The sequence below is a fragment of the Coregonus clupeaformis genome, chromosome 4 (genome assembly GCF_020615455.1).
Source record: "Coregonus clupeaformis isolate EN_2021a chromosome 4, ASM2061545v1, whole genome shotgun sequence".
Taxonomy (NCBI): domain Eukaryota; kingdom Metazoa; phylum Chordata; class Actinopteri; order Salmoniformes; family Salmonidae; genus Coregonus; species Coregonus clupeaformis.
In genome coordinates, this window is record NC_059195.1 from 130,962 (window position 1) to 156,132 (window position 25,171).

Below are 25,171 nucleotides of genomic sequence, written 5' to 3' on the forward strand. Positions count from 1 at the left end.
TTGCAGAAATGCACACAAGATGATATTTGAACCTACAACTGCGGTTTAAACCGCAGAGCCACAGACCTCTTCACACTTCTTACAATTCTCTTTGTATATTTGACATAGAGAGCTATATACACTGCTCAAAAAAATTAAGGGAACACTAAAATAACACATCCTAGATCTGAATGAATGAAATAATCTTATTAAATACTTTTTTCTTTACATAGTTGAATGTGCTGTCAACAAAATCACACAAAAATTATCAATGGTAATCAAATTTATCAACCCATGGAGGTCTGGATTTGGAGTCACCCTCAAAATTAAAGTGGAAAACCACACTACAGGCTGATCCAACTTTGATGTAATGTCCTTAAAACAAGTCAAAATGAGGCTCAGTAGTGTGTGTGGCCTCCACGTGCCTGTATGACCTCCCTACAACGCCTGGGCATGCTCCTGATGAGGTGGCGGATGGTCTCCTGAGGGATCTCCTCCCAGACCTGGACTAAAGCATCCGCCAACTCCTGGACAGTCTGTGGTGCAACGTGGCGTTGGTGGATGGAGCGAGACATGATGTCCCAGATGTGCTCAATTGGATTCAGGTCTGGGGAATGGGCGGGCCAGTCCATAGCATCAATGCCTTCATCTTGCAGGAACTGCTGACACACTCCAGCCACATGAGGTCTAGCATTGTCTTGCATTAGGAGGAACCCAGGGCCAACCGCACCAGCATATGGTCTCACAAGGGGTCTGAGGATCTCATCTCGGTACCTTATGGCAGTCAGGCTACCTCTGGCGAGCACATGGAGGGCTGTGCGGCCCCCCAAAGAAATTCCACCCCACACCATGACTGACCCACCGCCAAACCGGTCATGCTGGAGGATGTTGCAGGCAGCAGAACGTTCTCCACGGCGTCTCCAGACTCTGTCACGTCTGTCACATGTGCTCAGTGTGAACCTGCTTTCATCTGTGAAGAGCACAGGGCGCCAGTGGCGAATTTGCCAATCTTGGTGTTCTCTGGCAAATGCCAAACGTCCTGCACGGTGTTGGGCTGTAAGCACAACCCCCACCTGTGGACGTCGGGCCCTCATACCACCCTCATGGAGTCTGTTTCTGACCGTTTGAGCAGACACATGCACATTTGTGGCCTGCTGGAGGTCATTTTGCAGGGCTCTGGCAATGCTCCTCCTGCTCCTCCTTGCACAAAGGCGGAGGTAGCAGTCCTACTGCTGGGTTGTTGCCCTCCTACGGCCTCCTCCACGTCTCCTGATGTACTGGCCTGTCTTCTGGTAGCGCCTCCGTGCTCTGGACACTACGCTGACAGACATAGCAAACCTTCTTGCCACAGCTCACATTGATGTGCCATCCTGGATGAGCTGCACTACCTGAGCCACTTGTGTGGGTTGTAGACTCCATCTCATGCTACCACTAGAGTGAAAGCACCGCCAGCATTCAAAAGTGACCAAAACATCAGCCAGGAAGCATAGGAACTGAGAAGTGGTCTGTGGTCACCACCTGCAAAACCAGTCTTTTATTGGGGGTGTCTTGCTAATTGCCTATAATTTCCACCTGTTGTCTATTCCATTTGCACAACAGCATGTGACATTTATTGTCAATCAGTGTTGCTTCCTAAGTGGACAGTTTGATTTCACAGAAGTGTGATTGACTTGGAGTTACATTGTGTTGTTTAAGTGTTCCCTTTATTTTTTTGAGCAGTGTATTTGACAGAGAGAGTTTTGTAAATGTAGACTAAAGCACAAGTTGTTTGGGTATTATATCTTCTCACTAACAATTACAGTACTGAATCATCAGGGGTGACATAATAGTGATGAGTAACTACTATATAGCACCCCCAATGTTCTAAGAATTGTTACATTGTTCAAAGAATTGTGTTTGATCGGGGAACAATCTTAATAAGAGTAACATTTGTATTTGTAGTTAACTAGAAATTGTATTATTCATTTCTCACCTTCTGCAATGCCATTGGTCTGTTAGAGTAGACCTCTTCACAACGTCACGTCTACGCGTCACAGAACTAGGAAGAACCTGTAAACATTGTCTGCTTAGCCAGAACATATTTGTCTTAGCCTAAAATGCTTATATTTAGCTTGACAGTTGTTAGACAGTAAGTAAATACCACCACGTTTCTGTTTTGTATGCTGTATGTATAATATATTTCATAAAATGTGCCTAAGCTGCTGCATACGTGACAACCCTATTGAACCACTTCAAGCAAAGCTATCCGTTGCAGCCAATATTGGCTAGCAAGCGTGTTGCCTATTCAAATGTATCATCCAACATTATTATTCTGTGCCAAAGCGGATGCCTATCTAAGTCCATAGGTTTCTTATTCTGTCACTATTTCGAACGAGTGTCACCCTGAGTGTCCTCTACATAGACCGCATATAAAGCCTCTCTCCCATGCAGCCTCGTTGAAAGACATGCAAGTGATCAAAGCTAGGCTACTAAGTTAACCTTTAAGCTTTGTGCACCTCTAGAATTTCTCTGATGTGTTTCCTCAGAAAAATGCTGTGCATGTACCTTTCAAAATGATTCTCTTCTCACTTTCACAGTGGGGAGACACAATACAACAAGGACAAGTTGCTACAAGGTATGTTGAAAAGCCTCTGTCATTTTGTAAACATTCCAACCTTGACCAGTAATGACCTTCACTCGGACATCCTGTGTGATTTAAAACCAAAGGCTGTCAGAACTAGCTATAAACCTTTCCTTGTTGCTCATGTATCAGCTGGTAGAGTCAAAGTGATTGATTGATACTCATCTGTTTCCATGTTCACTTGGGGGGGAATGATGTTAAAGGAAAGGTCACTCACACAAACACTGACTAATCCCTTATCCAACTGGTTTTCTAAGTGTGTATACCTGCTGGTCTTGTGCTGTCAGGTCAGGGGGTGGATACTCCCCTGTCAGAGCCGGGGCTCCAGCAGGCAGAGGCTGCAGGACTGTACCTCAGAGAACTCAGGTTCTCCAACGTGTTTGTCAGTAACCTACAGCGCGCCAGACAGGTGAGTTCTCCTGAGATGTCAATGGTGCTCCACGTGATGTCAACTTAGGTTACGGTTAACTGACCACTAATCTCGTCCACCCAGCCGGCTCTATGTAGCAATTGAGCCTGGGAACAAGGTTAGGTGACCACCAGAAAGATTAACAATGCACAGCAGATGTAGAATGTAACCTCTATTTAGTTTAGACTTAGAATTGTGGGCACCGGCTATACTGTCACTGCCTATATTTTTGCACAAAATGGCAGGAGATGTTGGGAACTGATGTAAAAGTAAAATAATTCCCTACAACAACACCTTTTCAGTGGGAAACACTCAGATAAGACATTAAAATCACTTCAATAATTCCTGGGACTAAACTTCTCAATTCTATATGTTACTGTGAAGGAGGGAAGAGAGCAGAGGATATATTCAACCACAGATATAGACTACAGGATATGCGAAATGTCAGTGGGTAGAACTAGAAGTACAGTAACGAAGGCAATGTTAGTATCTCGTAATGGCCTAGTAGCTGATTTGGGTGCAGAGATTAAGAAAATGCTGTCATTGTTCACACATCCTTATCCTTTGTCAGACTGCAGAAATCATTATGAGGAACAATGTTCACTCCTCGGGCGTTGAAATGGTCTTTGACCCCTTACTCAGAGAGAGGGTAAGTCTTTCATATGCCTCCTATTTCCTATTGCATGTGTGTAGTATGCAATTGATCTAACCCAGTCTACCTCAACAGGGACCCTAGAGTTTGACATTCAAATATAATGCATAAAAAATGATCATCAAAGTGGTTCATCAATCATACAGGGTTTTGGGATCGCAGAAGGACGGCCCAAGGAGGATCTGAAGAACATGGCTAACGCAGCCGGCCAGTCGTGTCGAGACTATACTCCTCCTGGAGGGGAGACCTTGGAACAGGTTAATCTGTGATCTGAACATTTTATCAGCTTTCCCTTTGGTCCTGCTGTTGGCCTGCTGCTGACAGCTCAGAGCTGAATTCCATGGCCAACAGTGCCATGCAGTGGTTCAACTCGGAACTTCCGGGCAGAAGCTCAACACATATTTATAATATAATATAATATAATATGCCATTTAGCAGCATATTTAATAGATTTTTCTTCTTCTAGGGAGATAAGTATTATTTTTGTCCTTGAATAATTTAAACGTGTGTCTGTGTCTCCCTCCAGGTAAGACTGCGATGCAAGAAGTTTCTAAAGGCCCTTTACCAGCGCATGGTTGACGACCACGGCTGCTCAGGACAGAGTTCTGCTGCTGTAGGGACAGAGGGCGGGGCCGGTGCAGTCGAGTCTGGCACAGATGAGCCCCTGGCTGGTCTGCCTAACGACGGGATGGAGGGTGTCCCTGTCCATGCCCTGGTGGTGAGCCACGGGGCCTACATCCGCGTGGCCGTGAGACATTTTGTGGAGGACCTGCAGTGCTCTCTGCCTCAGGGCCTGAAGATGTCCAAGGTGTTGTCAGCCTGCCCCAACACAGGCATCAGCCGCTTTGTCCTCACCGTGTCTCCCAGTGAGTCTGGCCTGGCGCTCTCTGCTGTCCGCTGTGTTTTCACCAACAGGAAGGACCACCTGACCTCGCGTAACATATGTTACATCACACATTAAAGATAGACAAGGCAACACGAAAGGTTTAGTCACTACTCTGTTCTGTTTAAATAGTATTTACTGTAGCTTACAAACCACTAAAAGTAAAGAATATCTGGGACAGGGACCTGTCTACTGTTGATGATGAGTTGGGGGAGATTTGAGTAGGGTCATCGAAGAACCCTAATCACCAATTGATTCATTGTTCATTTTGTACACAGGGTAAATAAATTTAGCATTTTTGCACAGTTTATATCATCGCCTATTTTAAAGCTTTTTAAGTAACCTCCACATTGTGTGACCTATGTAACCATGGTGACCTAGGCTCTTTTATGCATATGTATTGGAAGTGCTCCACAGTGGAGAGATTTTGGAGACCGGTATCTTCTACCCTATCTGATGTTCTTGTTGGAGTCACTATACCTGTCCTTAATGATGACTCATCACGCACACTGTCACTCCAACAATGACGTATAATGCTGACAGGTTTAACAACAGCAGAAAATATGCTGGCACTGCAATGGCAATTACACAAAAAAATGTACTACCTCAGTTGTTCTTTTGATTGTTTGATTCTGTATTTATTTTTCTAGAGATCGGGGTGGGTTGCTTGAGAGGTCGGATGGTGCAGCTTGAATCAGTCTGAAGTTGGATCCATGTCCCTGTTGTATTATCATGTGTCTATTTTACATAATTTTTTGCTCCGTTGTCATTGAGGTTTGTCTGTTTTCCCGGTCTATTGAAAAATGTAATCAGAAATTGATCACAAGAAAGGAATGACTACTGTTACCTGACCACAGACAATGACACTGAGAAGTAGAGGACAGAACGTATTATGGGAATACAGGGTAAATGATTTGCTCTTTAGCTCTCAATGGACCCTTTTTACAGTAGATCATTGCTCAGTACAAATTATGCAAAACTATTTGCAGGATGTATGTATGTCCTGTGTCAGTGGATTTCCCAGTCTTCCAGTAATTATCCATGGAATGTTCTAGAGAAACTAAACTCTTCCTGTATCATAGTCCAATGAAATGAGGACTTGTTTGGAATGTTTTAGTGTGGATAATGTAATGGTTTGTTTCCACTACTAAGTCGATCATGTTGAAGATTTAGTTGTATTTTTTTTGGCATATTATACCAAAGGCAGAAAAGTGTGAGGAATGTCAGTATATTTTAGAGCGTTTACAATTCAACATATGGAGTTCTCTTATTGTGGTCCATGTCCATTACAAGATAATAAATTACACGCTATCAAAAGGTGGTGTCTTTTCTGTGAGAATGGTGTGCTATACATGAATTCAACAGCAGGAGTGCAAGCAACCAGTCGCTGCTACATAGTTACAATTATATCAGACACTTGTATCATAACTGTTGAACCATAGTTCACCATATACTCAGACATGGCCGTCCCACTGGAATACTATTTTTACAAGATGGCTAAGAGCGGGGGATACTAATGTTTACAAACTAGCTAAAGGTTACACATTTAACGTTTTTTTTCTTCTGTATTGTTACACAGTCATTTTCATATGCAAGCAGTATAGAGTATTACAGTATTGTTTGGTATTTTTGTATTGATTAATAACAACCAAAAAAAGGCTTCAATATTGGTGTTTAACATGTTCAATGCCCATGTATCTCAAGCGTCCAAAAATGGTCACAAGCTTCCTCTGATCATGCACAAATTTAATTGTCACTAAAGGTTGCATAAGAGGCAATAGAGTGTGCAAGTCTTGTAGTTTCTTTATGCAGAGCAGGATTTGAACCTGTGCATGTTTGCAGGTTGGGAAATATCAGGTTTAATCACCCGAGGGGCCACTTCAGAGTTACAGACTTTCTCATGTTTAAAACCTGATAGAAATCACTTTGTTTCAGTGCTCAGGCCGAGAGTGACAGGTCAAAGAACTGGGGCAATTGACAATTATGCTGCAGCTACTGACCTGTGTCTAGATTGTTCCAGAGACAACCATGAGTAATGTTCCAAAGGCACCAGTGGCAGCATAAACATCTGTACTAAATCCTTCAACATGAATGTGTGGATTTGCTTAAATCTTATTCAACTCTTCCTTTGAAGGAATATTGCAATATTTGAATAAATTGCCTTAAAAATATTGATAAATATCTACAGTATCATATCAATCTAAAAAATTTGCCTTCACCCATGACCGCCGCTGAGATTTTTAAGGCTCCTCTCAGATGTGACAGCCAGGTCAATGTGGTTTAACCTCAAAGTGAAACAGGACAAAGGTTAGTGGTCACCGTAATTGTCACGGATTCTGCCGAGACTGCTCCTCCTCCTGGTTCGGGCAGGCTTCGGCGTTCGCCATCCCCGGAGTACTAGCTGCCACCGCTCTGTTTCGTTATTTGATTGCTTTTGTCTGTCTGTTACACCTGTGTACATTTGTGTGTTGATTACGTGTCTTATAAGTTCCGTGTTTTTGCACTAGACTGATTGTGTGTTGTTATTGCTGCCACTTTGTCGGAGCTACGTGTTTGCACTCTGTTTTGTTTCGTGTTTAGTGTTTACGCGTGTGCGTAATTTTCCCTCGCCTCTTGGTGTTATTCGAGGTCGGGGTTTTTCCTCATAATCATCTGACTATTAAAGTCTGTTGGACTTAACCTCTGTGTCCTGCGCCTGACTCCTCCACCACATCCACATCGGTTCAAGTGACAGAACAACACACCACCATGGAGTCAGCAGGAACGGCGGCGGCACCCGAATCCCTGGAAGACCGGATCAACTACCAGGACACCATGATCCGGCAACTCGGGGCCGCCATGGACGAGGTGTCCAACACTCTGCGCCGATTGGTGAATCGAGAGGTGCCCACGCACTCTTACAACATCCCATCACCAACGGCCAGTCCTCCTCTCTCAGCACCGGAACCCAGTGGCATTCGGCTCTCGCTCCCGAGGGCATATGACGGTTCTGCAGCCGGGTGTCAGGGATTCCTCCTGCAGGTGGAACTTTACCTTGCCACCATACACCCGGCGCCCTCGGGATACGAGAGCGTCTCCGCCCTCATCTCCTGTCTCTCCGGCAAGGCGTTGGAGTGGGCCAACGCCGAATGGAGGGGAATAGACGCCGCAACCATCACCTACGCGGAGTTCTCCCGCCGGTTCAGGGCTGTCTTCGATCATCCACCTGAGGGGAAAGCGGCGGGAGAGCGTCTATTCCACCTCCGACAGGGGAAGAGGAGCGCACAGGAGTTCGCACTGGAGTTCCGGACACTAGCGGCGGATGCGGGGTGGAATGAGAGGGCCCTCATCGACCACTACCGGTGTAGCCTACGAGAGGACGTTCGTCGTGAGCTGGCCTGCAGGGACACCAACCTGTCGTTTGACCAGTTGGTGGACATTTCCATCCGTCTAGACACCCTGCTGGCTACCCGCGGACGTCCCGAGTGGGGGTCGTCCATTCCACCCTCCAGCACCTCCGAGCCGATTCCCATGGAGCTCGGGGGTGCTGGCGCTAGAGAGAGGAGGAGAGGGAACCCGAGGGGGGCCATCCCCTTCACCACCTGTGGTCGTGGAGGACACACCGCGGCCAGGTGCTGGGGAGGGTCTCCTGGGAGAGGTGACAACAGGCCACGCACTGGGGAGTCATTTCAGGTGAGTAGGCGCCCCACTTACCCAGAGCTTTCTGTTGGTCACATGAGTATTCCTGTGAGGTTTCCACAGGTGGCACCTCATTCCCAGCATAAGGCGCTAGTAGATTCAGGCGCAGCTGGGAACTTTATTGATCGGGCATTTTGCTGTAGGTTAGGAATTCCCCTTCGGCCGGTAGAAGCTCCATTTCCTGTCCACGCATTAGACAGCCGGCCGTTGGGGTCGGGCCTGATCAGGGAGGTCACAGCACCACTGACGATGACGACGCAGGGGGGTCATGAGGAGATCATTCAGTTTTATCTGATTGACTCTCCTGCGTACCCCGTGGTGTTGGGCCTTCCCTGGTTAAGCACCCATGATCCTACCATAGCGTGGCAACAGAGGGCTCTTATGGAGTGGTCTGCCCAGTGTGTAGGGAGATGTCTAGGTGTTTCCGTAGGGACGACCTCGGTAGAGAGTCCGAACCAAGTGCCCGCACTGCGCATTCCCCCTGAGTATGAGGATTTAGCACTCGTGTTCAGCAAATCGAGGGCAACACGGCTACCTCCTCATAGACAGGGGGACTGTGCGATAAATCTCCAAACAGGAGCGGCTCTTCCACGGAGTCGTGTGTATCCCCTGTCTCAAGAGGAAACAGCGGCTATGGAGACTTACATAGCCGAGTCCTTGGCACAGGGATACATACGGTCCTCCACTTCCCCGGTCTCCTCGAGTTTCTTCTTTGTGAAGAAGAAGGACGGGGGATTGCGCCCGTGTATTGATTACCGTAGTCTCAATCAGATCACAGTTAAATACAGTTACCCACTTCCACTGATTGCGACGATGACGGAATAATTACGTGGAGCGCGGTTCTTCACAAAGTTGGATCTCAGGAGCGCGTACAATCTGGTGCGCATTAGGGAGGGGGATGAATGGAAAACAGCATTTAGCACCACCTCGGGTCATTACGAGTATCTCGTCATGCCATATGGGTTAATGAATGCTCCTTCAGTCTTCCAATCCTTTGTTGACGAGATTTTCCGGGACATGCATGGGCAGGGTGTAGTAGTTTACATCGACGACATCCTAGTGTACTCTTCTACACGAGCCGAGCATGTAGCCCAGGTGCGCCGAGTGTTGAGAAGACTGTTGGAGCATGACTTGTATGTCAAGGCAGAGAAATGCCTGTTCTTCCAGGAGTCCGTCTCCTTTTTGGGTTATCGGTTGTCCGCGTCTGGTGTGGAGATAGAGGTAGACCGGGTATCGGCCGTGCGTAATTGGCAAACTCCAACCACTGTAAAAGAGGTGCAGCAGTTCTTGGGTTTTGCTAATTACTACCGGAGGTTTATTCGGGGTTTTGGACAGGTTGCAGCTCCCATTACGTCCCTGCTAAAGGGGGGTCCGGTTCGTTTGCAGTGGTCGGCTGAGGCGGACAGGGCGTTTGTCAAACTGAAGAACCTGTTCACCTCGGCTCCGGTGCTGGCGCATCCGGATCCCTCTTTACCATTCCAAGTAGAGGTAGACGCGTCCGAGACCGGTATTGGGGCAGTCCTGTCACAACGGTCCGGCACGCCACCTAAACTCCGCCCCTGTGCGTTCTACTCCAAGAAGCTCAGCTCGGCGGAGCGCAACTATGACGTTGGGGACAGGGAGCTGTTAGCCGTAGTCCAGGCCCTAAAGGTGTGGAGGCATTGGCTTGAGGGGGCTCAACACCCTTTCCTCATTCTGACTGACCACCGTAACCTGGAGTACATCCGGGCAGCTAGGAGATTGAACCCTCGACAGGCTAGGTGGAATATGTTCCTAACCCGGTTTGTTTTTAAGATCACATACATCCCAGGGTCCCAGAATGGTAAGGCAGACGCCCTGTCCCGGCGGTATGACACAGAGGAGAGGTCCAACGAGCCTACTTCCATATTGCCGGAGTCTTGTTTGGTGGCTCCGGTGGTATGGGAGGTCGATGCGGAAATCGAGCGGGCACTGCGTACCGACCCTACTCCCCCCGAGTGTCCTGTGGGGCGGACGTACGTTCCGCTCGAGGTTCGTGATCGTCTTATTTATTGGGCTCATACATCACCCTCCTCTGGACATCCAGGTATTGGCCGGACCGTGCACTGTCTTAGCATTAAATACTGGTGGCCAACGTTAGCTAGGGATGTGAGGGTTTATGTCTCCTCCTGCTCGGTGTGTGCCCAGTGTAAGGCGCCTAGACATTTGCCCAGGGGTAAGCTACATCCCCTGCCCGTTCCACAACGACCATGGTCCCACCTATCGGTGGATTTCGTAACCGACCTACCCCCCTCCCAGGGGAATACCACCATTTTGGTCGTTGTGGATCGGTTTTCCAAGGCCTGTCGTCTCCTTCCAATGCCGGGTCTCCCTACTGCCCTACAAACCGCTGAGGCCCTATTTACCCATGTGTTCCGGCACTATGGGGTCCCCGAGGATATTGTGTCTGACCGAGGTCCCCAGTTCACCTCCAGAGTTTGGGGAGCGTTCATGGAACGGTTGGGGGTCTCGGTAAGCCTTACCTCGGGGTACCACCCAGAGAGCAATGGGCAGGTGGAACGTGTCAACCAGGATGTGGGTAGGTTTTTGAGGTCCTATTGCCGGGACCAGCCGGAGGAGTGGTCTAGGTTCATCCCCTGGGCAGAGATGGCCCAGAACTCTCTCCGCCACTCCTCCACCAATTTAACACCTTTCCAGTGTGTTTTAGGTTATCAGCCGGTCCTGGCACCATGGCACGAGAGCCAGATCGAGGCCCCTGCGGTGGGACGAGTGGATTCGGCGCTCGGAGGAGACGTGGGACGCTGCCCATGTCCATCTGCAGCGTGCCATCCGTCAACAAAAGGCGAGCGCCGATCGCCACCGCAGTGAGGGACCGGTGTACGCACCGGGAGATCGAGTCTGGCTCTCGACTCGAAACCTGCCCCTCCGCCTGCCCTGCCGGAAGCTGGGTCGGCGGTTTGTGGGGCCCTTCAAAGTCCTGAGAAGATTGAACGAGGTGTGTTACAGGTTACAACTGCCTATAGAGTATAAAAATATTAACCCCTCGTTCCATGTGTCTCTTCTCAGGCCGGTGGTAGCTGGCCCACTCCAAGAAGATGAGATAGGAGAGACCCCTCCGCCCCCTTTGGACATCGAGGGGGCCCCGGCGTACAGGGTCCGGACCATCTTGGACTCGAGGCGCCGGATGAGTGGTCTCCAGTATCTCGTGGAGTGGGAGGGGTACGGTCCGGAGGAACGGTGCTGGGGTGCCCAGGAGGGACATACTCGATCCATCCCTCCTGACTGAGTTCCACCGTGGGCATCCCACGCGCCCGGGTCGCGTCCTCCTGGCCGTCCCCGAGGCCGGGGTCGGCGCACGGCTGGAGCCGCGCGTCAAGGGGGGGGTACTGTCACGGATTCTGCCGAGACTGCTCCTCCTCCTGGTTCGGGCAGGCTTCGGCGTTCGCCGTCCCCGGAGTACTAGCTGCCACCGCTCTATGTTTCGTTATTTGATTGCTTTTGTCTGTCTGTTACACCTGTGTCCATTTGTGTGTTGATTACGTGTCTTATAAGTTCCGTGTTTTTGCACTAGACTGATTGTGTGTTGTTATTGCTGCCACTTTGTCGGAGCTACGTGTTTGCACTCTGTTTTGTTTCGTGTTTAGTGTTTACGCGTGTGCGTAATTTTCCCTCGCCTCTTGGTGTTATTCGAGGTCGGGGTTTTTCCTCATAATCATTTGACTATTAAAGTCTGTTGGACTTAACCTCTGTGTCCTGCGCCTGACTCCTCCACCACATCCACATCGGTTCAAGTGACAGTAATGTGTTCCTTTGACTAAAATACCTCCAACATGTTACTTAGTGAGAGTGAAACAAAAATAGAATGTGGAAATGTTTATTTTTAGACAATGATGGTTTGGCAGAAACTCAGATATGCCCATTTTCTCCATAATGAGATGCGGAAACATGAGACACGCAACCTTTATGACTGGAAGCTCGAAGTGAATGAGTCAATGGTCAACCTGCTTACTCACTTAATGTGACACATAGAGCTTCCTCACACATTTAGTCTGTACTTATATGCTTGCATCATATTTAGAATTCTAGGATGAAGTGGCTGCGTGTATACAGTTCTTCATCCTGAAGTTCTAAAATATTGATCTGAAATATAAATTAATTAATAGGAAAAAGTCATATTTTCTTCATCAACATAACACATTTTTTCAAGATAAATGTCACCAGCCCTCACACACATAGCCTACTCATAACTTACAGGTTTTCAGAATTCCTCTTTAACAGTTAAGCATCTATATAAATAGGCTACTATAAATAACAATAAATGAATGGATTTAAATAAATAAATACTTGCAACTTTCTTGGAATTGGCTTTATATCTTGCTTTTGGTGGCCAGAATCTATTACCTGTAGTTTCTATTTGTTCTGATACCCTGTATAGTGGACCATTCATTTGACATTAAATGTTTCACTTGAAGAAAATGCATTATAACATGCAGGCCTACTGGCATTTTCAACATTGTAGTAGGCCTAATTTTAGTTTCATGTTACTAGTATTTTCTTGCAGGGTTCTTGCATTGTAGAACATTTTATAAAGTGACTTCAGCTCATCTTCCTTTTTTCTTCAAAAAAGATGCAACATTATTTCGGGTTTCAGCATGATTCTCATAAGAATCCTCCCGTAAACAGAGCGCAATCAAATACAGAATTTGCGTCCTACAATTAAAAAGCACGGAAACCAATAGTTACTCACTGCACTATAGTGAAGAATGACCTAAATAAAATGTTCCAATGTGGTTCTATTTTGGCTACAATTTAACCTTATGACTACATATAAATTACTAATATGCCCTAATAAGGGTGTCACGGTCCGACCTTCTGGTTAAAACATTCAGGGTTGTTTCCAGACCAGCTGGAAAAGACCCAACGTGAACATATACATAGCTTACATTGATAAACCCAGGTGTACAACTGCGAGTGTCCTGTCCTCTTATCCCATAATTCCATTCATGATACGGGGGCTGGGAGGGGGGTTTAGGGAATGCACGTTCCACGGGTCGTCGGAGGGAGACTGAGGGGTCTCCCGGGAGATGTTGCGTCCCTCGGGGAGTTCAGCCTCCTGGTCCATCTCCAAGATGTCATCCAGCTCCAGCATAGCCCGGGAGTCCTCATCCTCCTCCGTTTGACCCAGCATGTTGTACGGATCAGAAGGGTCAACCCCCCGGTTCCTCTTCTCCCGGTGCAAGAGGCGCTCCAGGGGCACGGTGTTCTTCTCCGACAGGAAGAGGGAGGTTTGCGGTAGATTCTGACCCACCGTGTACACTTGCTTTATCCCTTCCAAGTTGAGCAGAATAGCAGTTCTGCAAGAGTAGTACACGTTGCGGTGGTTTTCCAATAGCTTGTGGTAAAAAAGACAGTCTTCCTTGTGGCAAACAGTCTGTAAACAGATGAATTGATTAATTTACTCAAACTGACCATTTAGAAACGTACATCAATTAACTTAATTGTCAAAGTGTTACTGAAGTACTAAACACAAGAACACTTCGACCAATGTAAAAATTTGATATTATATCGGCTGTGTGTTTGGATAAAAGTGGTCTGAAATCCGTGCTTAAAAAGCGCATTTTTGTTAGGCATATGACAGAAAGAGCTCAAATGAGGAAACTTCTCTCACGAGTATTATTCAAAATGAGAAAACATTTATTTTAATCCAATGGGTAATGAAAATTGGCATTTACTTACAGAGCTGAAAGGGTTTCCCAGGGCATCCATGCACAGGTAGCGGTTACTTTTGACTCCAAGTATCGCCACGCGATCTCTTGTTTCCGCCTTCAATAAAATCACACCTGTTGACGAAATGAATTGTGTTAGCCTATAGAAGTAGATTAAAGCCAAAGACTTAAAACCACATTTCTATTGAAACAAACGCCAAAAATGTAATAAGAACTTACTGTATGAGCTTCGAAGTGTGGTTTTGCGCAAGTGGCCATTTAAACTGATCTCAAGGTAGAAATTGTTCACGTCTGAAGACGTCTGCAGGTGTACGTATCTTCTCGGATTCCCCCAGTTGGATCCCAGGAGAGGTGATGGGTTTGGAAGAGCGTCTACTAGTCGAAATCCCTGAAGAACAGCCAGTAAGAGCACAAGGACGGAGTCCCTCAGTCCAGATTTCTTGGTTATTTCCATATTTTACCCCAAAAACACAGAAAATGTATCCAGAGATTTCGGATGTAGCTTTGAGTTCTGCAGCAAGCTGTTTGCAAACTTCAGCTGATCTGATTGTCCAAAGTTTGAGAACGGCTCTATTTAAAGGGACCGAAGTGCCACTCCTGCTCACATCCTTTAGCCTACGCAGCGCTCGTCCCCAACGCAGATGTGGGTCTTTCTCTCGGCGGAAGGAAGCGGGTGCATCTACACCTGACTGTTTGTCTAAAGGTATTGGTCACCAAATAACGTAGTAGTCTCATTGAGCAATGTCTGTACAAAAGTGACGTCTTCTTTTTTTTTCTTCAAACATCAGCACTTTCATAATCATGATCCTTGGACTAATCCTTAAATCACATATGTCATCATAGTGTGTGCATATACCCCTCTGTCCAGTAAGCATATTATAATAGACCTAGATCTTTTTTAGAGATATAGAAACATATGAATAATTTCACATTGAAAACACTGATGTCAAGGATAAGCACTTTATTGAATCCAGTTTTACCCATTTTATAAAGCTATTGATAATCTATACAACCAATTCCCAAGGTTTCCTAGCCCTAATCGATACAACCTATTCCCAACACCTTTCCAATGTTTTGAAAACTGAATTTTATGATAATAATTTAACATTATGGTACAATCTGTTCAAATTAAATGAAAAGATAACATCTTAGACTTAGATCAATATTTGACAATTTAAAAACACTGATCTAATTTAGTGCAGTATTTCTATCTAGTATTTTCTATTTCATAATAAAAACACAAATCCATGCCTGAATAATACTGATTAAGTTCCAAATTAACATTACACTGTGTGTATAGGTGATGATGACTGGGGGAGCTAGACTTACTTCAGTCTACAGTCCAATCTTACCCCTTGAGGGGGTAACTTTGTATACTCTTGACTCATGTTAAGAATCAACACTGTCACTTCTTGTTTAGGTTACCTCCTACACGCGTTGCACAACCATTGTCCTGTCTTCCTTTGGATTCCTACACACAGTGGTGTAAAGTACTACTTAAGTCGTTTTTTGGGGTATATGTACTTTACTTTACTATTTATATTCATGGTACTTTTACTTTTACTTCATTACATTCCTAAAGAAAATAATGTACTTTTTACTCCATACATTTACCCTGACACCCAAAAGTACTCGTTACATTTTGACAGGAAAATGGTCCAATTCACACACTTATCAAGAGAACATCCCTGGTCATCCCTACTGCCTCTGATCTGGCAGACTCACTAAACACAAATGTTTCGTTTGTAAATTATGTCTGAGGGTTGGAGTGTGCCCCTAGCTATCCGTAGATAAATAAAAAACAAGAAAATTGTGCCGTCTGGTTTTCTTAATATAAGGAATTTGAAATGGTTTATACTTTTACTTTTAGTTGCAGTTGTGTTTGAACTTGAGTGAATTACTGGTGTGTTCTCTTCAACCCATTTGTGTCCAGGCAAAATGCAGGATCCTATGTCCATTGGAGGCTAGTCCTTGTATTTGTGGGGACACTTGATCTCGAGGACCGTATACCCATGGCAGTCGTCCAGGAAATCCCATCAGGCGAATCGGATAGGAAGGGTAGGGCATGGTAAACAACTAGGCCTGAGGGTTTCAGGTGAAAGTTGATGTGCTGGTCTGTCATCTGCCGACAGCATTCCTTTCTTGTAGTTTCCTTATGCTCAATGTCCCATTTCACTGCGGGCACATGGGAAATGCTAACAGTGTCATACTACATGATGTCCTTCACAGCTGACTCACTGTTGTAGTGAATGACCTTGTGCAATCACCCTGTTGAAGGTTGGGGAATAGGGACTTTCCTTCTGGGAATAACTTGGGCCAACCTGTATGGGACTGGTGGGCAATGTTCCCTCTAAGCTCCCCGGGCCTGCCACACAGAAGAAATATCAGCCTGTGCAGAGAAGCACGAGATTGAACTTCACTCAATTTTCTAGTTTTCCCCTTTAGTTAACACTATCAATGTTTCCCTCTACTGTGGGAATTGTGATCGAATCAACGCAATATTAGCAACTTTCAATGCAACATACCGAAACAAAATGAACTATGCAAGACTTACAATGCAAAACAAACTATGCAAGAGATTTTCTAGTAGGCAGAGTGCAATTGGAGTAGGATTCTATTGCATTGACAGGCACGACTCAGGCCCATACTCTACACAGACCGTTGCGCCATAACCAATCAGAGCTGCAGTATCCCTATATGCAAATAGACCATTGCCATATATGGATCTGTTCCGTTCACTTTGAACTGGACTGTGTTTACAGCATGAGTGGTCGAGAGTAGATGTGCTTGTTTTGAGATCAAAACATGTAGCCACGTGTGCACATTTGTTCATATTCTTTGCTAGTAATTTAGTTATTAGCCCAGTTATAGCTAATTTCTAGTCATCAATGGGGGAGTGGTTGCTTCCTACAAGAGCACAAAACATATGCATTTCTAGACATCTTTGAAAAGTGAGTCAGGTAAAGAGCCTTTTTTCTATCTTAAAGGGGCAGTGTTTTATTTTGAGACAGGCTTGAATAAGTTAAGTAGCCAATAGGCAGAGGGTAGCATAATTTGTCTGATTCTCTATAATAATGGTATGGGAATAATAATGCATTTTATTTTGTAAAGTGGTTTCTTGCATCAAACAACACATTTTCAGTCGCCTCCTTGTCTGAAGGACAAGTGGATAAACAGGTTAATGTCAAGCCCTGCATGTTTTTTCCAAAAGTCTCATGGAATGTAGGCCTACATTGAACACCACACATTGGCTGCTACTATAGGCTGAATTATAAAACAGCTATTTTCATGTTAAAATGTTATGGGATGCATTTTCTCCATTGTTTTTGATGGTAGTCCACTCTGATAGGCCTGCATTATGATAAAATAGCCACAGTAGCCTACTTGGCCACTGTTATAACTAACTTGAAGCGGATACAGCCTCAGTGTTCACAGTAAATGTGCGGCAGAAGTTGCACAGAATTTTTACAACTTTAAAGTTTGCGCTCAGCAGACCTGAAATTTGCTCGGTGCCCAATTTTTTTTTTACGAACATTGCCAGTGGGTATAGTTCATCTTCTGACTCAGAGGCCGTGACTGTATCACTCTCACTCCTGACTAAAACCACTGCTGACGGGCAGAATCTGATGTAGCTGAGCAAGAGCTTCCTGCTGTTCCTTCTTGGAGAGGCCTGGTGGATTTTGCCGTTTCCTACATTTGCAGGTGACCTCCTTGCCATGCCTTGGGTGTGACATGTCTAGGTTTTCTGCTGCACAGCTTGTTACATTTCTCTTCTGATAGCCTTTCCACAGACACCTAATGTCAGTGCATGAGAACTCTCTATTGGCAGTGGCTTGTGTGCACCCCTCAACAGCAAACAAAACAGCAACTATGTAGCTGCAGCACAAGTGCAGTGGGTTGCCACTACATAGCCATTCTTCGTGTCTAGACACACCCAAGGTTTGTATGGCAGTTCACTGACTCTCTGGCCTGGGTCCACTGTGGCTGCCGCAAATGTGACTGGGCTTTCTTCAGATAAGTCATGGCCTGATGCTCTTACTTACTAATTGTATTCATCAAGTGATTTGTACGCATGTAACGCTTCACCTGTGCAGGGACCAGAGGTATTAATTAGGTAATTATATATGGACATATATTGAACAGGAGGTAATTTGTTGGGGTCTGTACACCACCCTTCTTGTAAACTGTATGGGTCTTCAATGCAAAGTTGTAATTTTTGTTGGTATCTTTTGTGGTCAGTGTTCTCCAATGTAGGTTCAGCCATAATTGTGTTCCTGATCTATTCTCTACCTCTCTTCACTCTTTCTCTTCTCTGCTTTTCACTCCCTCTCTCCTCTCTGCCTCTCACTCCCTCTCTCCTCTCTGCATCTAACTCCCTCTCTCCTCTCTGCCTCTCACTCCCTCTCTCCTCTCTGCCTCTCACTCCCTCTCTCCTCTCTGCCTCTCACTCCCTCTCTCCTCTCTGCTTCTCACTCCCTCTCTCCTTTCTGCTTCTCACTCCCTCTCTCCTCTCTGCCTCTCACTCCCTCTCTCCTCTCTGCCTCTCACTCCCTCTCTCATTTCTGCTTCTCACTCCCTCTCTCTCCCTCTCTCCTCTCTGCTTCTCACTCCCTCTCTCCTCTCTGCCTCTCACTCCCTCTCTCATTTCTGCTTCTCACTCCCTCTCTCCTCTCTGCCTCTCACTCCCTCTCTCCTCTCTGCCTCACTCTGCCTACTCTGACCTCTTTTCTTGCCTCACTCCCAAATGTTTGGACCCTCTCTGGCACTGTAAAACAGTTTACAGTTATTATTTTATGATATATTATGTAGTCTACTATTATTTTCAGCTAAGTTATGCGTGCTTGTTTTTTTCTTCATTGGGATAGCGCAGAAGTGTCTCAGAGTGGGAGTGCTGATTTAGGGTCAGCTTAACCTTTTATAGATTATATTGAATGAACAAGGGGGGAAACGTAACGCAATTGAGACTCGATTCATGTTTAGATGGAGTATTTGGCTGTTTTGGGCTGCCAGAGCCTGTCTACTTCTGAAAACAACAAAAGGTTGTTGTCCCTTAAGGAGTAATGGTAATGTTAGGCTCCTTAAGGGACAGATCTAAATGTATTAGGGGGGAGGGCCTGGTCCAACTCAAGGTGTCATAATTTTTTTAAATAAATATTTCCACATGACCCTCCCCCTGTACTTTAAAATAAATTAAACACCCTCCCCCTCATAGAATTCACTCAAAATAATGTTTACGACCACCATTAACAATAACTGTAGAGACCCTGTGTTTATAAACGTGGATATCAACTTTGCCACTTCAGCATGCTTTTGTGGCACAGTCGATGCCTCGCAGGGCTAGGTTGAGGGTTCGCCAACCACCACAGACGAGCTCACTCTTCCTGCCTGTTTCATTACACTATAATCAGAGCTGGCTGCAGACAATGATCAGCTAGGGGGAAATCAGATTTTCAACATTTTGAAGCCATTTATAATTAAATTAAATATACTGAACAAAAATATAAATGCGACATGCAACAATTTAATTGATTTTACTGAGTTGCAGTTCACATGAGGAAATCATACATTTAAATAAATAAATTAGACCCTTATCTATGGATTTCACATGACTGGGAATACAGATATGCATCTGTTGGTCACAGAAAAAGCAATATCTCAGACTGGCCAATAAAAAGAAAAGATTAAGATGGGCAGTCTGAGATATGGCTTTTTCTTTGCAACTCTGCCTAGAAGGTCAGCATCCCGGAGTCGCAGCTTCACTGTTGACGTTGAGACTGGTATTTTGCGGGTACTATTTAATGAAGCTGCCAGTTGAGGACCTGTGAGGCGTCTGTTTCTCAAACTAGACACTCTAATGTATTTGTCCACTTGCTCAGTTGTGCAACGGGGCCTCCCACTCCTCTTTCTATTCTGGTTACAGCCACCTACACTGTATTTCTGATCAATTTGATGTTATTTTGATGGACAAAAAAATTGTTTTTCTTTCGAAAACAAGGAAACTTCTAAGTGACCCCAAACTTTTGAACGGTAGTGTATATATATATTCTATATAAAGGAAGAGAAGCTTAGGCCTAACCCCAGAGAGATAGAGATATGCCGGTGGCATGCTACGACACTGACATGCATTTCTTGTCAGATGTCTACTGCGTCTGCGATACAAATATGGGACTTACAGAGGGTAATTCATTCATTTTCAATCCAAATATTTTGTATAAAGATAAGCATTATATTGTTAGATTATAGGAGTAACTCTGGTAGGCCTGAAACAGTCTTCCTCACCTCAAGTTCAACTGTTGGAGTCAGTTGGAGCACCGGGGCACACTGCCTTCATATCATAGACCTGCAGTACCTAAAGCTTAATAATAGCCACACCATACCAAACCTTCTCAAATGTTTCTAAACTTTATTATGGTAATCAATCAAAAGTAAGTAAATCCATTGTTTATAGAGAAAATACGAGAAGAAGAGCAAATGTAAACCAGGGGGAAAATGCACTACCCTCCCCTGTGCCCCCCAAAAAACACACAACCCTCCCCTGTGCCCCCCAAAAAACACACAACCCTCCCCTGTGCCCCCCCAAAAACACACAACCCTCCCCTGTGCCCCCAAAAAAACACACAATCCTCCCCTGTGCCCCCCAAAAAACACACAACCCTCCCCTGTGCCCCCCCAAAAACACACAACCCTCCCCAAAGCAAAAGGTTTGACATCCCTCCCTTATTTTGTACAATGAATCTTGCTCCTCAATGCAATCGCTATCTGCACAGATATTGGGTAGGCTGTTATTATTCTTATGTTAATCACAGTGATAAGCAAGCAAGTTAGACATTGAAGTAGTCAATTATAGGGAATATGGTGAATTGTCGTCTAATTTATTTGTTTGATTTCTCGATAGGCATCAGCTTGTTTGCCCGTTAGCCATGACTGTAGCTAACTTTATGCCAACTGGTGCGATTGCTAACCTTTCAAACAGTCACACACAGCAAGTTTCAAGTTTGAATGTCAAATGCACAAGTACAGTGAAATGTCTTTCTTGCAAGCTCTAAACATAAGCAAAATAACATATGAAACATCTTATATTGCTGAATATGGGATTTGTTGTAATTTATATAATTACAAAGTCCCTACCTTGTAGATTACTCTCAATATCAAGTCGATTCAGACGATTCCGAAACAAAACCGAGTACTCCTTTTTCTCCATCCAGAACTACATTAGCTTGCTATTGTGACATCATGGGGATCTCAGGTATACCGTTTTTCATCCTGAAGTACTAAAATATTTATCGAAAATATAATAAAATAATATAAATACATTGGAAAAAGTCATATTTTGTTCATAATAATTTATTTTTTCTAGATAAATGTCACCAATACTCACACATAGCCTACTCACAATTAATCTAATGTAGCAGACATAAAAGAAACGCCTGAGCTGAGTCCCCACATCCATTTTTCTGGGGGAACGGAAGCTATATCCCAACATAGGCTAACTCAGAATTCCTCTTTAACTGTTAAGCATCCATATAAATACTATAAATAACAATAAATGGATAGATTTAAATAAATAAATACTTTCTTTCAACTTTCTTGGGATTGGCTTTGTTGCTTGCTTTTGCTGGCCAGCACCTATTACCAACCTGTCATTTCTATTTGTTCTAATAGCCTGTAGGGTATAGGCCTACCATTAATTCCTGTTTTAAATTAAATGTCTCACTGCAAGAAAGTGCCCTAAAACATATAGGCCTACTGGCATATTCAACATTGTAGCAGGCCTAATTTTAGATGGAATGTTTTTAAGTTTCATTATCATAATCTGTCCTTGTACTCTTAGATTTAAGTTCTGCATTCGACGCTGTTGACCATGATATCCTTCTGGACAGACTGGAGAGGTGGGCTGGCCTCTCCGGTCCAGTTCTAAATTGGTTTAGGACCTATTTAACCGGTCGAGAGTTTGTTGTCACCCTTGGTGAACATAACTCAAAGAAAATACATATCACATGTGGCGTTCCACAACATTCGATTTTGGGTCTGGTACTGTTCAATTTAAATATGTTACCCCTTGGAGGCGTTATCAGAAAGCAAATAATTGATTTTCACTGCTACGCAGATGATACACAACTTTACATTTCTGTGTCACTAGAGGATTTTAGCTCCACAGATAAATTATTAGACTGTATTATTGATTGAAATACTTGAATGGCTCACAACTTCCTCCAGCAAAATCAAGACTGAGGTACTTATTGTTGGAGCCAAAGCCCAGAGAGAGAATCTAACACATTTTAATTCACGGGCAATAAAGATAAAACACCAGGTAAAGTAAAAAACCTAGGTGTTATTTTAGATTCTGAACAAAATTTAAAATCACACATTAGGAATGTAACCAAAATAGCTTTTTACCACCTGAGGAATATTGTCAAGGTGCGGCTGTTTCTCGCTCAGGCTGATACAGAGAGACTCATCCATGCTTTCATTACAAGCAGGCTTGACTACTGTAATGCTCTCCTGTCTGGTCTACCCAAGAAAGCCATTGGTCAACTGCAAAACATGCAGAATGCTGCAGCACGGGTACTGACCAAGACCAGACGGAGAGCACACATTACACCGGTTTTAAGGTCTCTGCACTGGCTGCCTGTGAATTTTAGAATTCATTTTAAGATTTTTCTATTGGTTTTTAAATCCATCCACGATTGTGCACCCCAATGCATGTCAGACATGCTTTTAAGTTATGTACCCAGTAGGTCCCTCCGGTCCTCTGGCACTGGCCTTTTAATTATCCCAAAGCCTAGGACCAAGAAGCATGGAGAGGCAGCCTTTAGTTATTATGCCCCCAGCCTCCAGAATAGCCTGCCAGAGAACCTGAGGGGGGCTGAAACTGTGGACATATTTAAAAGAGATCTTAAAACACATATTTTAGCTTTGCTTTTCCTTTGGGTTCTTTTTAGTTGTTCAGTTTGTGTCATTCTTTTGTTTTTATATTATGTTTCTTGTGTAGTAAATATTTCAGCTTTTATTTTCATTGTTTTTTATTTTTTTATTCCTGTAAAGCATATTGTGTTGCATTCCATGTCTGAAATGTGCTGTATAAATAAAGCTTGATTTTATTTGATAACCAGAGTATTTTCTTGTAGGCTTCTTCCATTGTAGAACATTTAATAAAGTGACTTCAGCTCAACTCCCTTTTTTTCTTCAAAAAAGATGCACAAATATTTCGGTTTTCAGCATCATTCTCATAAGAATCCTCCCTGTAAACAGAGCGCACTCAAGTGCAGAATTTGCATCATATAATTAATAAGCACGGAAACCAATAGTTACATACTCACTAGCTACTGTGCTATAATGAAGAATGAACTAAATACAATTTTCCATCTTATGACTATATACAAATGACTAATATGCCCTAATAACCCTGTCACGGTTAGACTTTCACAACTGTAATAATTGGGGTTTCTTTCCAGACCAGCTGGAAAAGACCCAAGGTGAACGCGCACACAACTTACATTCTTAAACCCAGCTGTACAATGGCAAGTGTCCTGTCCACTTATCCCACCATTGCATTCATGATACGGGGGCTGGGAGGGGGGTTTAGGGAATGCACGTTCCACGGGTCGTCGGAGAGGGACTGGGGGGTCTCCCTGGAGATGTTGCGGCCCTCGGGGAGTTCAGCCTCCTGGTTTGTCTCCAAGGTGTCATCCAGCTCCGGCATAGCCCGGGAGTCCTCATCCTCCTCCGTCTGACCCAGCATGTTGTACGGATCAGAAGGGTCAACCACCCGGTTTCTCTTCTCCCGGTGCAAGAGGCGCTCCAGGGGCACCGTGTTCTTCTCTGATAGGAAGAGGGAGGTATGTGGAAGATTCTGACCCACAGTGTACACTTGCTTTGCCCCTTCCAAGTTGAGCAGAATACCAGTTCTACAAGAGTAGTACACGTCGCGGTGGTTTTCCAATAGCTTGTGGTTAAAAAGACAGTCTTCCTTGTGGCAAACGGTCTGTAAACAGATACATTCATAGGTTTACGTAAAAACGCAATATAGAAACGTACATCCATTAACTTAATTGTTTAAGTGTTGCTTGAGTACTAAACACAAGAACACTTCGACCAATGTAACAAAAAAACAACAAAAAAAAGTGGTCTGAAATCTGTGCGTAAAAGCGCATTTTTGGTTTATGTCAGAAAGGGTTCAAATTAGTAAAACGTGCCATTCAATTATCTCACGAGTCTTATTCTAAATGATAATAAAACATGTACTTCAATTAAATTAATCATGAAAATTAGCATTTACTTACAGAGCTGAAAGGGTTTCCCAGGGCATCCATGCACAGGTAGCGGTTACTTTTGACTCCAAGTATCGCCACGCGCTCTCTTGTTTCCGCCTTCAATAAAATCACACCTGTCGAGGAAATTAATTGTGTTAGCCTATAGAAGCAGATTAAAGACAAACATTTAAAACCAAATTTCAATTGAAACAAACGCCAAAAATGTAATAAGAACTTACTGTATGAGCTTCGAAGTGTGGTTTTGCGCACGTGGCCATTTAAACGGATCTCAAGGTAGAAATTGTTCACGTCTGAAGACGTCTGCAGGTGTACGTATCTTCTCGGATTCCCCCAGTTGGATCCCAGGAGAGGTGATGGGTTTGGAAGAGCATCCACAAGTCGAAATCCCTGAAGAACAGCCAGTAGAAGCACAAGGACGGCGTCCCTCATCCTAGATTTCTTGGTTATTTTCATATTTTCCCCAAAGAACACCGAAAATGTATCCAGAGATTTCGGATGTAGCTGTGAGTTCTGCAGCAAACTGTTTGCAAACTTCAGCTGATCTGATGGTCCAAAGTTTGAGAACCGCTCTATTTAAAGGGACCGAAGTGCCACTCCTGCTCACATCCTTTAGCCTACGCAGCGCTCGCCTCCAACGCAGATGTGGGTCTTTCTCTCCGCGGAAGGAAGCGGGTGCATCTCCACCTGACTGTTTGTCTAAAGGTATTGGTCACCAAATAACGTAGTAGTCTCATTGAGAAATGTCTGTACAAAAGTGATGTCTTTTTTTTCACACATCAAAACGTTCATAATCATGATCCTTGGACTCACATACCCTCTGTCATCTCAGTGTGTGCAATATACCCCTCTGTCCAGTAAGCATATTATTATTACCTATATATTTTTTTGAGATATAGAAAAATATTAATCATTTCACGTTGAAAACACTGAGTCAAGGATACGCCCTTCATTGAATCGAGTATTACCCAATT

General features: G+C 44.5%; 3 protein-coding genes across 4 annotated transcripts; 1 reads left to right on the forward strand and 2 right to left on the reverse strand.

Moving 5' to 3' along the window:
• The first annotated feature begins 2,015 nt into the window (after nucleotides 1-2,015).
• On the forward strand, nucleotides 2,016-5,846 carry LOC121555249 (fructose-2,6-bisphosphatase TIGAR B-like). 2 transcript variants are annotated; one of them, XM_041869069.2, is made up of 7 exons: nucleotides 2,016-2,107; nucleotides 2,556-2,593; nucleotides 2,887-3,008; nucleotides 3,580-3,657; nucleotides 3,807-3,917; nucleotides 4,187-4,526; nucleotides 5,194-5,846. In XM_041869069.2, exons 1-7 carry the CDS (start codon nucleotides 2,076-2,078, stop codon nucleotides 5,244-5,246), a joined length of 774 nt encoding a protein of 257 aa, XP_041725003.2. In that variant the 5' UTR covers nucleotides 2,016-2,075; the 3' UTR covers nucleotides 5,247-5,846. The 2 variants fall into 2 exon arrangements, with proteins under 2 accessions (XP_041725003.2, XP_041725000.1); XM_041869066.2 differs by having other exon boundaries at nucleotides 4,187-5,846.
• A 6,298-nt stretch (nucleotides 5,847-12,144) lies between these two features.
• LOC121555267 (fibroblast growth factor 23-like) lies at nucleotides 12,145-14,525 on the reverse strand. The gene is made up of 3 exons (XM_041869081.1): nucleotides 14,146-14,525; nucleotides 13,937-14,040; nucleotides 12,145-13,631 (listed from the first exon to the last, which is right to left on the reverse strand). The coding sequence occupies exons 1-3, from the start codon at nucleotides 14,378-14,380 to the stop codon at nucleotides 13,185-13,187; spliced, it is 786 nt and encodes a 261-aa protein (XP_041725015.1). The 5' UTR covers nucleotides 14,381-14,525; the 3' UTR covers nucleotides 12,145-13,184.
• An 8,939-nt stretch (nucleotides 14,526-23,464) lies between these two features.
• Nucleotides 23,465-24,653, reverse strand: LOC121555274 (fibroblast growth factor 23-like). Its single transcript, XM_041869091.1, has 3 exons — nucleotides 24,419-24,653; nucleotides 24,210-24,313; nucleotides 23,465-23,911 (listed from the first exon to the last, which is right to left on the reverse strand). Exons 1-3 carry the CDS (start codon nucleotides 24,651-24,653, stop codon nucleotides 23,465-23,467), a joined length of 786 nt encoding a protein of 261 aa, XP_041725025.1.
• Nucleotides 24,654-25,171: the final 518 nt, after the last annotated feature.